This window comes from Trichosurus vulpecula, chromosome 6, assembly GCF_011100635.1.
Source record: "Trichosurus vulpecula isolate mTriVul1 chromosome 6, mTriVul1.pri, whole genome shotgun sequence".
NCBI lineage: Eukaryota > Metazoa > Chordata > Mammalia > Diprotodontia > Phalangeridae > Trichosurus > Trichosurus vulpecula.
In genome coordinates, this window is record NC_050578.1 from 242,325,565 (window position 1) to 242,338,151 (window position 12,587).

At 40.2% G+C, this 12,587-nt stretch overlaps 1 protein-coding gene across 1 annotated transcript in view; it reads right to left on the reverse strand.

The window, feature by feature from the left end:
* Positions 1-12,587, reverse strand: part of DCDC1 (doublecortin domain containing 1) — a 494,261-nt gene that overhangs the window by 71,532 nt on the left and 410,142 nt on the right. The window contains 1 exon segment of the mRNA XM_036765123.1: positions 11,238-11,347. Within this exon segment, the coding sequence (XP_036621018.1) occupies positions 11,238-11,347 (110 nt within the window).

A 12,587-nucleotide genomic window follows, 5' to 3' on the forward strand; every position in this document is an offset into this window, starting at 1 on the left:
ATCAAGAAAAGAAGAAAAGGTCCTCTATTACAAAAATATTTAAGCAGTTCCTTTTGTGGTGGTAACATCCTATCATCTGAGGAATGGCTGAAGTTGTGGTAGATGAATGTGAGGGACTACTGTTGTATTCCCTCAAGAAATAAGGAAATAGATGATTTCAAAAGATGTGAAAGACTTGTAAGAACTGGTGCAACATGAAGTGAGCAGAACCAAGAGAACAATTCACATTCTAATATCCAAATTGTAAAAGTAATTTTGAAGGCTCATAAACTGATAAAGGATGAAATGAGCAAAAACAAGGAGAACAATTTCTATATTAACAAAATACCATAATGGCAAATAAATTTGAAAGCTGTTAAGAACATTGATTGACACAATTTGACCATTCATGATTCCAAAGAGTTTATGATGATATTACTCTCCATCTCCTGAGAGGTGATGGATTCAGGGTGAAGAATGAGACTTTTTTTTTTTTTAACATGGACAATGTTTTAGTAACTATGCATATTTGTTAAAAGGATTTTTTTCTTTTTCCAATGGGGTAAAGGGTCCAAGGGACATAAATAGATTTTTGTTGATTAAAAAAATAATGCTTTAATAATACTTAAAAAATTTCAGAAGGAGATCCAGCTGGACCCTGAGTCCTGTCTGGCAGACCTCTGTGGATAACAAAGAGGCAGAGAGGCTATACTCAATGGAATTAACATTGTGTCCTAAGCTGATCATCCTTTTCCTGCTCTGAATGACCTTCCTCTGCTGTTGCTAAATAAACCTGCTATGTTAGATGGATTATTGAGCGTCTCATTTCATGCCATGCTCAAACCGAAGGTACCAGGCTGGCCTGGTGAGCCTTAGTATACTATTACACACTATTTTGGTTAGCTTTAGAGGAGTCAAGATCATATGTCGAGATCCTGCATCCTGGGTCCTGCATCCTTCTGCAAGGGAGAACATATAGAGACTCCTATTTGGAAATCACCTACATTGGCCGAACTCCAGTCACATGCGATTTTTGGCAGTCTATGCTACACCGCAGAACCCTGATGCCAAAAAGTGATGACTGTTTTGGAAAAATGTTTGAATGTTTTCAGATTATGTATGACACCACATGCCAGAGTCACAGAGAATACAGCCTGTGGGGGAGTGGATTTTATTTTGATTTATGGAATGAATAATCTGGGGATGCTGTGGGATTAATTTAATATGAAAAATAGTGATGGCCCCCACATGATACCGTTTATCTTTCCCTAGTTTGCCAGTACCAGGGGTCATGAAGTTCATGGAGGGGACCCTCTCTTCTCAGACACATACCTCTCACTTCTGAAGAGGGGTGGCCATTGTCTTACTTCCAAGGCAGACTATATGTATATGGGCCAAGAGGAGGCCAAGGCAGAGGCAGAGTTATACACTGTCTTTAACATGAAAAGCATTAACTTTACTCTGAAATGATTTTTGTTCAATGCACTCTACAGTTATAGTCTCTTTTGTTTCAGTTTGGGGTTTTTAGAGGGGGAGGGAAGGTCTGAGATGTCATAGGTATCACCAACTCCTTAATGGAAACTCCCTCCATGGATACACAGATCCAAAACTCATCCGTGAGAATAGGTACTACTAATTTTTTTGGTCTTTATATCACCTGTGCCTAGCACCTAGTATGTCCCCTAATAAATGGCTGTTGAGTGATTACTAGAATAACCTTGAAAGTTAGGAGGCTCTCTCTTGCCAATAGTTATACGGTCAAGAGGTGAGAGACAGCCCTTGACCTTAGGTCTTTGTGATTCCAAGGCAAAGCATCTCTCCATTATACCATGCTCTCTCTTGTTACTATATGCCTAGAACTGTTAGACTAAAATGAGTGCTCTCTCTTGTCACTGTATGTCTAGAACTGTAGTTAAACTAAAATGAGCCTAGTTCACTAGATAAGGGGTTCTTAGCCTTTTTTACATCATGAACTCTTTTGGCAGTCTGATCAAGTCTATGAATTTCTTCTCAGAATAATGTTTGTAAATGCATTAAAAATACACAGCATTACAAAGAAGATCAATTATATTGAAATATAGTTATTCAAAATAATTTTTAAAAATTAGCTTACAGACTCAAGATTAAGAACTCTTTCACTGGACTGACATTAATAAATAAAAGATACATTAGTAGAAGGCATAATGGTACTCCATCAACATATAAGATATCAGCGAGAATGTAATCACAGAACTATCTAAAATGGAAAAGAGACTTTGGTACACATAACATAGAACGTCAATGCTAGAAAGAACCTCAGAGATCACTTAGTTCAGTCCCATTGTTTTAAAGATGAGTAAACGGAGACCCAGAGATGGGAATTAACGTGTTCAAGGTGACAGGCATCTATTTCAAAGTCCAGATGAGCTTATTTCAAATGAGAATAAACAGTGTCTACTTGAAGGAACATCACAGATTTCCCAAATTAGACTAACTCATTTCATAAGGCAAGGAGGTGGGAGAGGAAATATCCTGAAAATTCATTTTCTCCAGGAGCCACTGTGCTTTAAAGACTTCACATCTTTCAGTCATTTGGGGTAGCAAGAGCCAGTATTCATGTGAAAAGTAATCTGTACTCTTGGATGATCACCCCGATAAGGCATGCATCCTCAGCATACCGGGCTTATAGATTAACTAGGCTGGGAGCATATATGGTGAAGACAAACAGGGCAGTTTTATGGGCTCAAAAGAAAACAGCTATCCAAACAGAGGAAGAGACATTATGGTCGAAGACATGGGAAATTTACCCTCACTATGATCCTCTCTACATTTGGACAGAAAAAACACACAAATCAAGCTGGATGTTTTCCTCACCCTCAAAATTATTATCCTCCTTAGTGGAAATTAATTCTGCAGGTAACACTGTACTGGCATTATATAGTTTTTATGACTTTTAAAAGAGAAAGACTTTATCACCATCGGAAGGAAGTTTAATTGTCATAGGAAGCTTTACCACTTCAAACCCAATAGCCCTGATCCTCTACCACTCAGGACCCTGTGGCAAACTTTGGCTCGTTGTCCCTAAACCAAAACAATATTTTCATTGCTCCTTTTGATAACTGTGTTACCACTGTAGCTCTTGGCATCAACTCTGCTCCCTACCCAGCAAAGAACCTCTTGATGGGAGAGTGGTCTCAGAAAGATCATAGTATCCTAGATTTAAAGGTAGAGGGGACTTTGGAGGTCACTGAGTCCTCCCCTCTCATTTTACAGATGAGGGAATTGAGGCCAAGAGACATGAAGTAATTTGTCCAGATAGCTAGGGGATGTCCGAGGGAGGGTTTGGGCTCAGGTCTTCCTGACCTTAACTGTATCCACTATGACACACTGCCTATCTCTCAAGTACCATCAAGAGCACAGTTTCCCATGACCTTGGAACACAAGTCCATCACAGACCTGCTCACCTAGGGGTCTGTTGTAACAGACCTCATGGCAGCTTGACCCCGTGTGTTCAAGCACATAAATGGAAAGATCCTTGGGGAAATACACAGGACATGCCTTCTTGGTCGCCTTTCCAGAACAAGAAATGTACCAGCAGGGCTCATCAGTATACAAAGTAGGAGGACACACACCTTGACTGCCCAGATCACTGCCTCACTGAAGCTGGGCTCTCATGTGACTGCTTTCTTCTTTCCTTGTACATGATTACCTTGTGTTAGCAGAAGTGTGAGAGTTCAGTTTCAATACACGAATGATGGTTGCTTTGCTTCCTCCTGCTTAAATATATTGGCTACGCCCAGTATACTGTGATTGGAATCACTAGTGAATTTCTCTGGGGAAAAAAGATAGCTACACCCAACTCCAGATCTTTTCCTGCTTCTTGACCCCCACCCACTCACTTTGGTAGCACTGTCTTACTGGCCGTGCTAACACATTGGATTATGATCACTCTTTAGTGAGTCTCTTAGAGAGATTGTACATAAACTCCTTTTCAAAGAACAACTCTATTGTTTTGAATATCATTAAAAGAGCTTTTAGGGAGAAAAGGCAGTAACTCACCTAATTTCTTCCCCAAGCCCCTCTGAACACTTTTAAATAATGCCATAAAACAATCCCTGCAGTAGCAGAACACACAAAAAGATGAAGTGAAAAAATTTCCAGCCAAAGACAACTTAGAAGGTCAGCAGGAAAGTTCTGTAACATCTGGGTGAGAGCAGAGCATAGTCCAGTGCAGCCCAAGCCAGCACTGATCCAGCCCCAGCAGACCAGGAGCAAGTCTTGGGAGCCACTGAATCAGCAATGTCAGCAGCTGTTTCCAGAGCTCTTGGCTCATAAATGGTAAGGGGGCTGAAAAAATGGTCAGGAAATTTCACGGATCTCTTTGCTAGCACCAAGGGAGGACTCTGTTGCTTTGCTCATACTCAGATGCAAGTTGCAGTCCTAGGTGGCACTCCCAGGGCAACAAGGAGCACTAGCACACCAGAGCTTATGGCCACAATGGAGTGGGGATTCTCGTCACAGTTCCAGGGTGGAAAAGAGTGCTTGTGGTCGCTCACAGACCAGAGCACAGGCCAGGAGAGTAGTAAATACACCTCTCCTTAGATCACGCCACCTTGGAAGAACTGAAAACTGACAGGTCCTTAGAAGTGTCTCTGAAAACAACTGTACAAAACCCCTCAAGCTTGGGATGGTGCACCCTCCACCCCAGAAGCAGTGGCCTACTTTAACAAAGAGTTAAGAGTAAAGAAATAGGCTGAGAAAATGAGCAAACAGTAGAAAAATTCTGATCACTCACTTTTGAGGAAGGACAGAAGAGAGAGAATAGAATAAATGGGTAGGGGGGAATAGAATGGGGAAATTTAGTTAGCAGTAACTGTAACTGTGAAAAAAATCTGAAGCAAGTTTCTCTGATAAAGGCCTCATTTCTTAAACATGTAGAGAACTGAGTCAAATTTATGAAAATAAGAGCCATTCCCCAACTGATAAATGATCATAATAAATGAACAGTTTTCAGAAGAAGCAATCAAATATATTTATAGCCATAAGAAAAATATTCTAACTCACTATTGATTAAAGAAATGCAAATTAAAACAATTCTGAGGTATTACCTCATACCTATTAGATTGGCTAGTAGGACAGAAAAGGAAAATGACAAACATTGGAGGAGATGTGGGAAAAAATGAGACATTAATGCATTGTTGGTAGAGTTGTGAACTGATTCAACCATTCTGTAGAGCAATTTGGAACTATGTTCAAGGGGCTATAAAACCATGCATATCCTTTGACCTAGCAATACCGCCACTAGGTCTGTATCCCAAAAGAGATTAAAAAAAATTAAAGGACCTATATGCACAAAAAATATTTGTAGCAGCTCTTTTCTGGTGGCAGAGAATTGGAGATTGATGGCACATGCCTATGACTTGGAGCATGGCAGAACAGATTGTGATATGTGATTATAATGTAATACTGTTGTGCCATAACAAATGATGACCAGGCTGCTCTCAGAAAACCTGGACTTACACAAACTGATGTAAAGTGACATGTACTGTGTACAAAGTAACAGTAATATTGTAAGATGATCAGCTGTGAATGACTTAGCTTTTCTCAGCAATACAATGATCCAAGACAACTCTGAAGGACTTATTATGAAAAATGCTATCCATCCTCAGAGAAAGAACATCTGAATAGAGATTGAAGCATGCTTTTTAAAAACAAACTTTCTTTATTTTTATTTTGTATTTATTTTTCTTGAGTCTTTTTTTGGTCTATGTTTTCTTTTGAAACATGAATAATATAGAAATATTTTGCATGACTACACATGTATAACCTATATCAAATTGCTTGCCTTCTCAATGAAGGTCGTGGGGATGAAGGAAGGGAAAGAATTTGGAACTCAAAAGTTTTTAAAAAATGAATGGTAAAAATTGTTTCTATATGTAACTCAAGAAGAATAAAATGCTAAATTCAAAAAAAAATTTTAAAAGAGTTCCTTTCATAATAAAGAACCAATTCCCCCACATTCTGGAAATAAAGACTTAGTAAAGCTTACTGGCTCTTTGGTTGGTGAGTCATATGTAGCATGGAGTTCATTCTCTAGACTAGGTAATAAGTTAGAGGAATCCAAGGGTGAATCTAAAATTACTCAAGTGGCCTAATTGTTTATAAAGAGTGTTGAAAGATATTTAGAGTGGAGGGGCAAGGGGGAAAAACCAAAGGAAATAAATAAATAAAACTACAGAGGTATAAAAAGTTAATGGATGGTGCAACAATGAAGAGGGAGAAGAAGGGAGAAGGGAGTAAGAGAGATACATATGGTGGTGGTGGGAGGGGGGAAGCAGATGGTGAGCATTGGCAAACACTTTGAAGCCCTCTGATCTTCAGGAGGATTTTTCTTCTTCCTCATCTTCTCTCCTCTCCAGTGGCATAGCTAGGAAGCCAAAAGGGGGTTCTATATGATCCAGCCCAGTCAAGCTGTGATTCTGAAACATTTATCTGAAACATGTATGCAATGTGTGTACCAGCTCACAAATAGAAATGATAATTTTGCAATCTTTCTTATTTTGTTGTTGTTTTTTTGGCAGGGCAGTTGGGGTTAAGTGACTTGCCCAAGGTCACACAGCTAGTACATGTGTCAAGTGTCTGAGGCTGGATTTGAACTCAGGTCCTCCTGACTCCAGGGCCTTGAACTCAGGTCCTCCTGACTCTAGGGCTGGTGCTATACTCATTGCGCCACGATTTTGCAATCTTTCAAGGGCAACCTGGAAGTTGTTGACTAAACATTTTATTTTCTTCCATGCGAAAAGAATATTCTAGATGCCTCAGGGGTGTGTAGCTGACCCTGGGTTCTGGAAGGCTAGACCAGGGGGTCAAATGATAGTGAAGGTCCTACCAGACTGAGAAGACTTTGAGTTAAGACCCTGTCATTAACCACATGCCTGTTTTCTGACAATCAGCCTAGCTAAATTCATAGATGGTTATCATCAGAAGCTCTTGCCATAGGAAGTCATGAACATCATCATTGTCATCATCATCATCACTAGCGTTTATATAAGACTTTAAGGTTTGCAAAGGTTTTTTAAATAAATATTAACCCATTTTTTCCTTAACCAGCCTTAGAAGGTAGGTGCTATTATTATTCCTAATTTACAGATGGGGAAACTGAGGCAGACAGCTTTGCCCAGGATCACACAGCTAGTAAGTTTATGAGGCCAGATTTGGAATCACATCTTCCTGACTCCAGGCCTGATGCTCTATCCACTTCACTCCTAGTTGTCTACTACGTCAAGGAGAGGTTGGTTGCCATATGCAAGAAATACTTGAACCATTAAAACCATGGATTTTTAAGTATAGAAATATGGGTGCTGCACCACAATGATGCCCCTGACATCTTGATTGGGTTTATAAATAGCTTGTTTCTGTTCAACAGGATGCCTCATGGGTATGTATGGGCACCAATTTTCTCTTTGTGGCTCTGTATTCCCATGAATGGTGTAGGCAGATAGCTCATTGGTAGTGGTTTCATATTAGCAGCTCCTAAGATTAGAAAAAGTCATTGCTAGCACAAAACACTCATCAAAAAGCATTTGTCAACAATGGCTTCACCCACAAGAGCCCCCCACTAAGTGGTCTTGGTTGACGTTGCCTTGTGGCTGCCTAACGCAAAGCATCCTGCTGTAAATGATTCCCTTTTATGTCAAATTCGAGTTCATAGAAAATAGAGCTCTTTCTACTTACCAGTCTTTAAAACAAGGAGCTGTGTACAGAGACAGGATTGAGTCTGGTCTATTTGTCTGAAATTTTCACAAAGAAAAATTGATAATCACCATGGCAACCTGCCAAAACTCCCCATTAAGAAGTAACTTTGCATCTGATTTCTTTCATAACCTAGAACAATGTGGACTCGTTACCCTTACTGATCACTCCCAGCCAAATTATACTAAAGAAATTTGCTGTCTCAGGGAAATCCAATTTCTCTCAATGAGCAGTTGCAAGCAGACCATTATTATTGGTTAGCTCAGAAAGGCTAGGCTGGCTGCTGGCATTGATTTCTAAGTGAATTTTGTTTTCTCTGCAGAAGAAGAGACCTGAATCTGTTATTTAAAAAGCCACAGAAAGTATTTATGGGCCTTTTGAACACATACAAAAAATGGTGTGTCAAATTTTTATCTCAATACCAACCTTGACAGTAACCCTTGAAGCCACAAATTTTCCTTTGCACTTTGGGATAACATTCTCCATTCATCAACTTTTGAAACTGAAACAGGTGTAGAGATGAAATATTTCTCATTTACATACCTTGTCAGGCAGTCTAAAAATGCTGGCTCCAGCTAAGCTGTTGGGATTTGACTGTAGGCATGCCAAGAGGTTCTCCTTTGGGAATGACCACATTCTTGTGGCAACTGTGTGTCCCCACATGGGATCAGGCAACAGGGGCTCAAGGTAGGCAATAAAATAGGGTTCCTCTGGGGACAGTATCCTACAGATGCTGCTGGGCTGATTTGCATCTGCAACACCTTACTAGTATTTGTAAATGGCAGGCTATAAATTTCTCTGAAATGGCCTTGGGATAGAAGCAGTCTATTTTAATAAATAAAATGGCTTCCAGTTGATACAAAAATATTGAAATCTGACATGGGCACATATCTGGAACGGATTCAAATGTGATAAATATATCCCCAAAGGAAATTACTAGATTTATTAAAAATCTAGGATGGCTGAACAGGGCTAAAATCATCTTGCCTTCTGGCACTGGCTGAAAATCTAGTTACTGCTACTGGGTGACCCAGAAAGTCAACCAAAGAGGACCATCAATAAATAAAAAAGGAGCAGGAACTGATTTTTTTTTTTGCTAACTTACAAGTGGCTCTGAACTATGGTGCTACACTGGGCAAGCTTTGAGTCTGTGAAGTGAGTAACTCTACCTCACCAACAAAATGTGATGTGTTGATGACTGTTATATTGCATCTGAAATCCCATTTACTAGTAATAGAAAAGTTCAGTTAGGACTTTTGCCTTATGTCTCTGGATGCCTTGTATCGCTGTGTGTGATATTACCAATTTTCGCTTCAGGAGGATTCACATGTAACAGCTCAGATGTTCATAGAAATTTGCACATTTGATCCAGGGTGAAATTAGACCATTTTCATAGACAATCAGCTTTTCCTTGGTGGCAGCATGGTAAGGTATTTTTTTCACATACAGAAATTTTTTAAAATGTTTTCATGAAAATGTGGAAACCCCAATGAAATGACCCTATAGAATGAGCTGCTCACATAGTGACCCTATAGGACAAGCTGGCTGGCAGAAGAAGCTACTTAGCCCCACCAGCTTCAACCTCATCCCTAAAAATGGAGATAATGCTAAAAATCAATCTCCCATTGGAGTCGCAAAACTTCTTTAATAAACACCCAGGAAGCTTTGAAATCTCAACCCAAAGAGGTCCATGGAAGGGCAAAGCACTGCTAATGGGGATGTTTTGTATATTTTCACCTAAATGTGATTTTTTTTTCCAGAGCAGGTCCTGGCAGTTGGAATTTATTCATATAGCCCTGCTGATTTGCAGATCTGGGAGTAAATACCATGCCATTTGCAGTGATTACCATGAGCCCCCTTCAGGAGAAATGATCTACAGCTTCCCGCAGCACATTAATGTGGCGGATTGAGGTATGGGCCTGGCTGAGCTATTCTGTACACACTTAGCTAGGTTGCAATTTATTTTCAGGCAAGGCCATGAGGTGCTTCCAAAGGAGAGGAGGAAAGAAAGAAGAGCATTTGCTAAGAAATTCTCCTCTATGGACAGAAGCCAAAAACTAATTCGTCAGTGTTTTGCCTTAGGGTCCTATTGCCTTTTTTTAAAAAGGGGTTGAAGGTGGGAGAGCTACTGTTATGTTGTAGGAAAAAAAATTAATGAAGTTCTTTTACTTCAGGTTTGTAATTGGGATGGAAAAGCTGGCAATGTCCCTGCCCCGTCCCCCTTTGAAAGTTTTTCCTCGATATGCTTCATTTTGCTCATTTTTCCATATTTGAGGTCAGGTGTGCTTCTCAATCTGAACTCTGATTCATCTGTTAGCCATGACCCTTTTTCACAGCTCTTGGGAGGACGCTGAAGTGTCTTCCTTGGGTGATAAGAGAGCTTCTGCTACAAGGAGCAGCCTATAGGTAAATGTTTAACAGTGGGCTCTCTGAGGGAGAGGGAGTATGCAGGACACATTTTAAAGTTTAATCTGCATTAATATTTTCTCAGACTTTCATTCATAGATACTTAAGTGCCTGGGAGGTGCCAGGCACTTTGTTAAGCAGTGGGAATATAAAAAGAGGCAAAGGCATTCCCTCCCCTCAGAGAGCTCACAATCTAACTGGAAAGACACAAACTATATTCAGAATTAATAGGAAATAATTAAGCGAGGGAAGTCATTACAATTAAGAGGGGCTAGCGAATGGATTTCCTTAAGTCTAGCCAATCAACAAAACAAAAATCAAGCCTGATCAGTAACATCCACACACTGAAAATTTAACGACTAGCTCCCACCAGCCTTACGATCTAGTTCCAGCATATATCTAAGCAGACTATGACTCAGGTGGGGTGGGAGAAACAGCAATGAAAGGAAAGATGGGTTTATGTGGCATTCACCGACCAGAAACACCTTCATTTCCACTCGGTTAAATCTGGATCCTCAAGAAAACTAGGCAGTGAAGTCTTGGAGGAGCAGTTGGCTACTTAGGGCCTAACTAGGTTGGAAAGGATTTTAGAATCCTCCCTTCTTCTTTACAGATAAGCATGTTAAAGTACACCACTCCAAGTTACCCAGGTGGTAAGAAGCATGGGGAGGAAATGGGTATGGGGTAGGAAAATAGACTTTGACAACAGAATTGACTGTTGACATGATAGTTATACTCCATTCTGACTACAAGTCATGAGTTTTATGCACTCACTAAGCTTTACAAAAATTCACATTTTTCCACTGAATAGGATGAATTAACTTTTGGTATTAACTAGTGGCTGCCATTTTTTCCTGGAAAAAATAGCCTTAATATAGTAATTTTACTGGCATTACTTAGTCTAGTTTTATTGAATTTCCAGGAAAAGATTTGAGGCATCAAATGTCGCTCTATGTAAAACGCGTAAGGTAATAACTTCTAACACAGGCTGTATGAAATTATGGTCAATTTGGAATCTTTATCTCATAACAGGTATGTCGATGCGTACACATCAAGTACCATAATGAAACCAAGCCCAGAGCATGGCAATTCAGTGACAAAGTAATGGAACAGAAACCTACCTTAGATGGTGGCCTCTCTGTGGCAGATGCAACAATATCTGTGGCAAGAGGGCCCTTCAGTCTTCTGACACGGGCATAGCTTGCTCGCATAGCCACCGGTCGCTTTATATCTGCAAAGAGAATTTTCGAAAACACATCATCACATTTACAGAGAGTCACTTTTTGGACCTCGGCATGATGAGAAACTCAGAGGTTGGTTTGCTCAGCCCCTGGCTATCTCATCACATATGCCTTCCCTTCTTTTTTAACATCTCAGGTATGTGTTACTGTTAAATCCAGAAACACTGCAGTGAGGGGGAAGGAGAACTCGAGGCAGATTGCCAGGTGTTTCTAGGCTGGGCAGAAATGAAACTCAAAAAAATTGCAGAGGTCTAGGAAAGGTTCCAGATAGAAAAAAGAGACCGATCCTAACAGCTGGTGGGGAGCGTTCTCATCTAGATCATAGCATAGACAAATGGCATTCATTCCTTCACTGTTGTTTACGACCTGCTTTGATTTTGATGTGTCTAAGAATTTGGCGGTGAAAGTTATTCAAACACTCTATGGCTGTTTTTGCAAAATCTGATCCACTTTCAGGCAATATGAGTGACTTTTCCATTATTCATTTCTACATCCCTCAACTTGCCCACCGTACTATGGTGCCTAAAAAAAGAAAGGTTAGGTCGGAGTACAGAAATTTCCCCCACTGCAGTCTAGCCAGTATGTCATAGGAAAGTCATGTGTGGAATGAAAGCCTTCCCTGGCAGTTAAATGCCCCCCCCCCAATGCCCATAAATGTAGTGCGCATTGGAGCCAAAACCAGGCATAGCATACTCCAAGTGCCTCAGTGCCTTAGGAGTCTCATGAAATGTACCTTTTGAAACATGCCAATTATTTTTTAAAGAAATAAAATAAATAGAAAAAAACCCAACTCATCCATCATAACCTTCTGAAGTAAAATCAAATGAGTGTCTTTGACATCAGATAGATTTCCCTAGTGCATCTGTCACTCTCTGGGAGGAAATCCATTCATTCCTCCAGGCCACAAAGTCACCATGTCAGGACCCACATTGTACCACATCCCACTAAGAATTTATTCTGTGCCCTCATGTGAATCTAGAGAATTAACAAACATTGAGGGTAGATACTCCCAGGAAGCAACTTCCAAAGGGATGGAAGTCTCAATTTTCAGTAATGATAATTCACAGTGATATCACCATGGATGCAAAATGAAGCTGCCTGCCAATATCACCTTTCTCTGGGGCTGTGTGTCTACCAAGTGGATAAATGATAATGAAGACAACATTTGCATTCCTTATTTTATGTAATTCCCTGTATGTCTACTGCTGGGAAGGCAGTCTGTATCTCTCT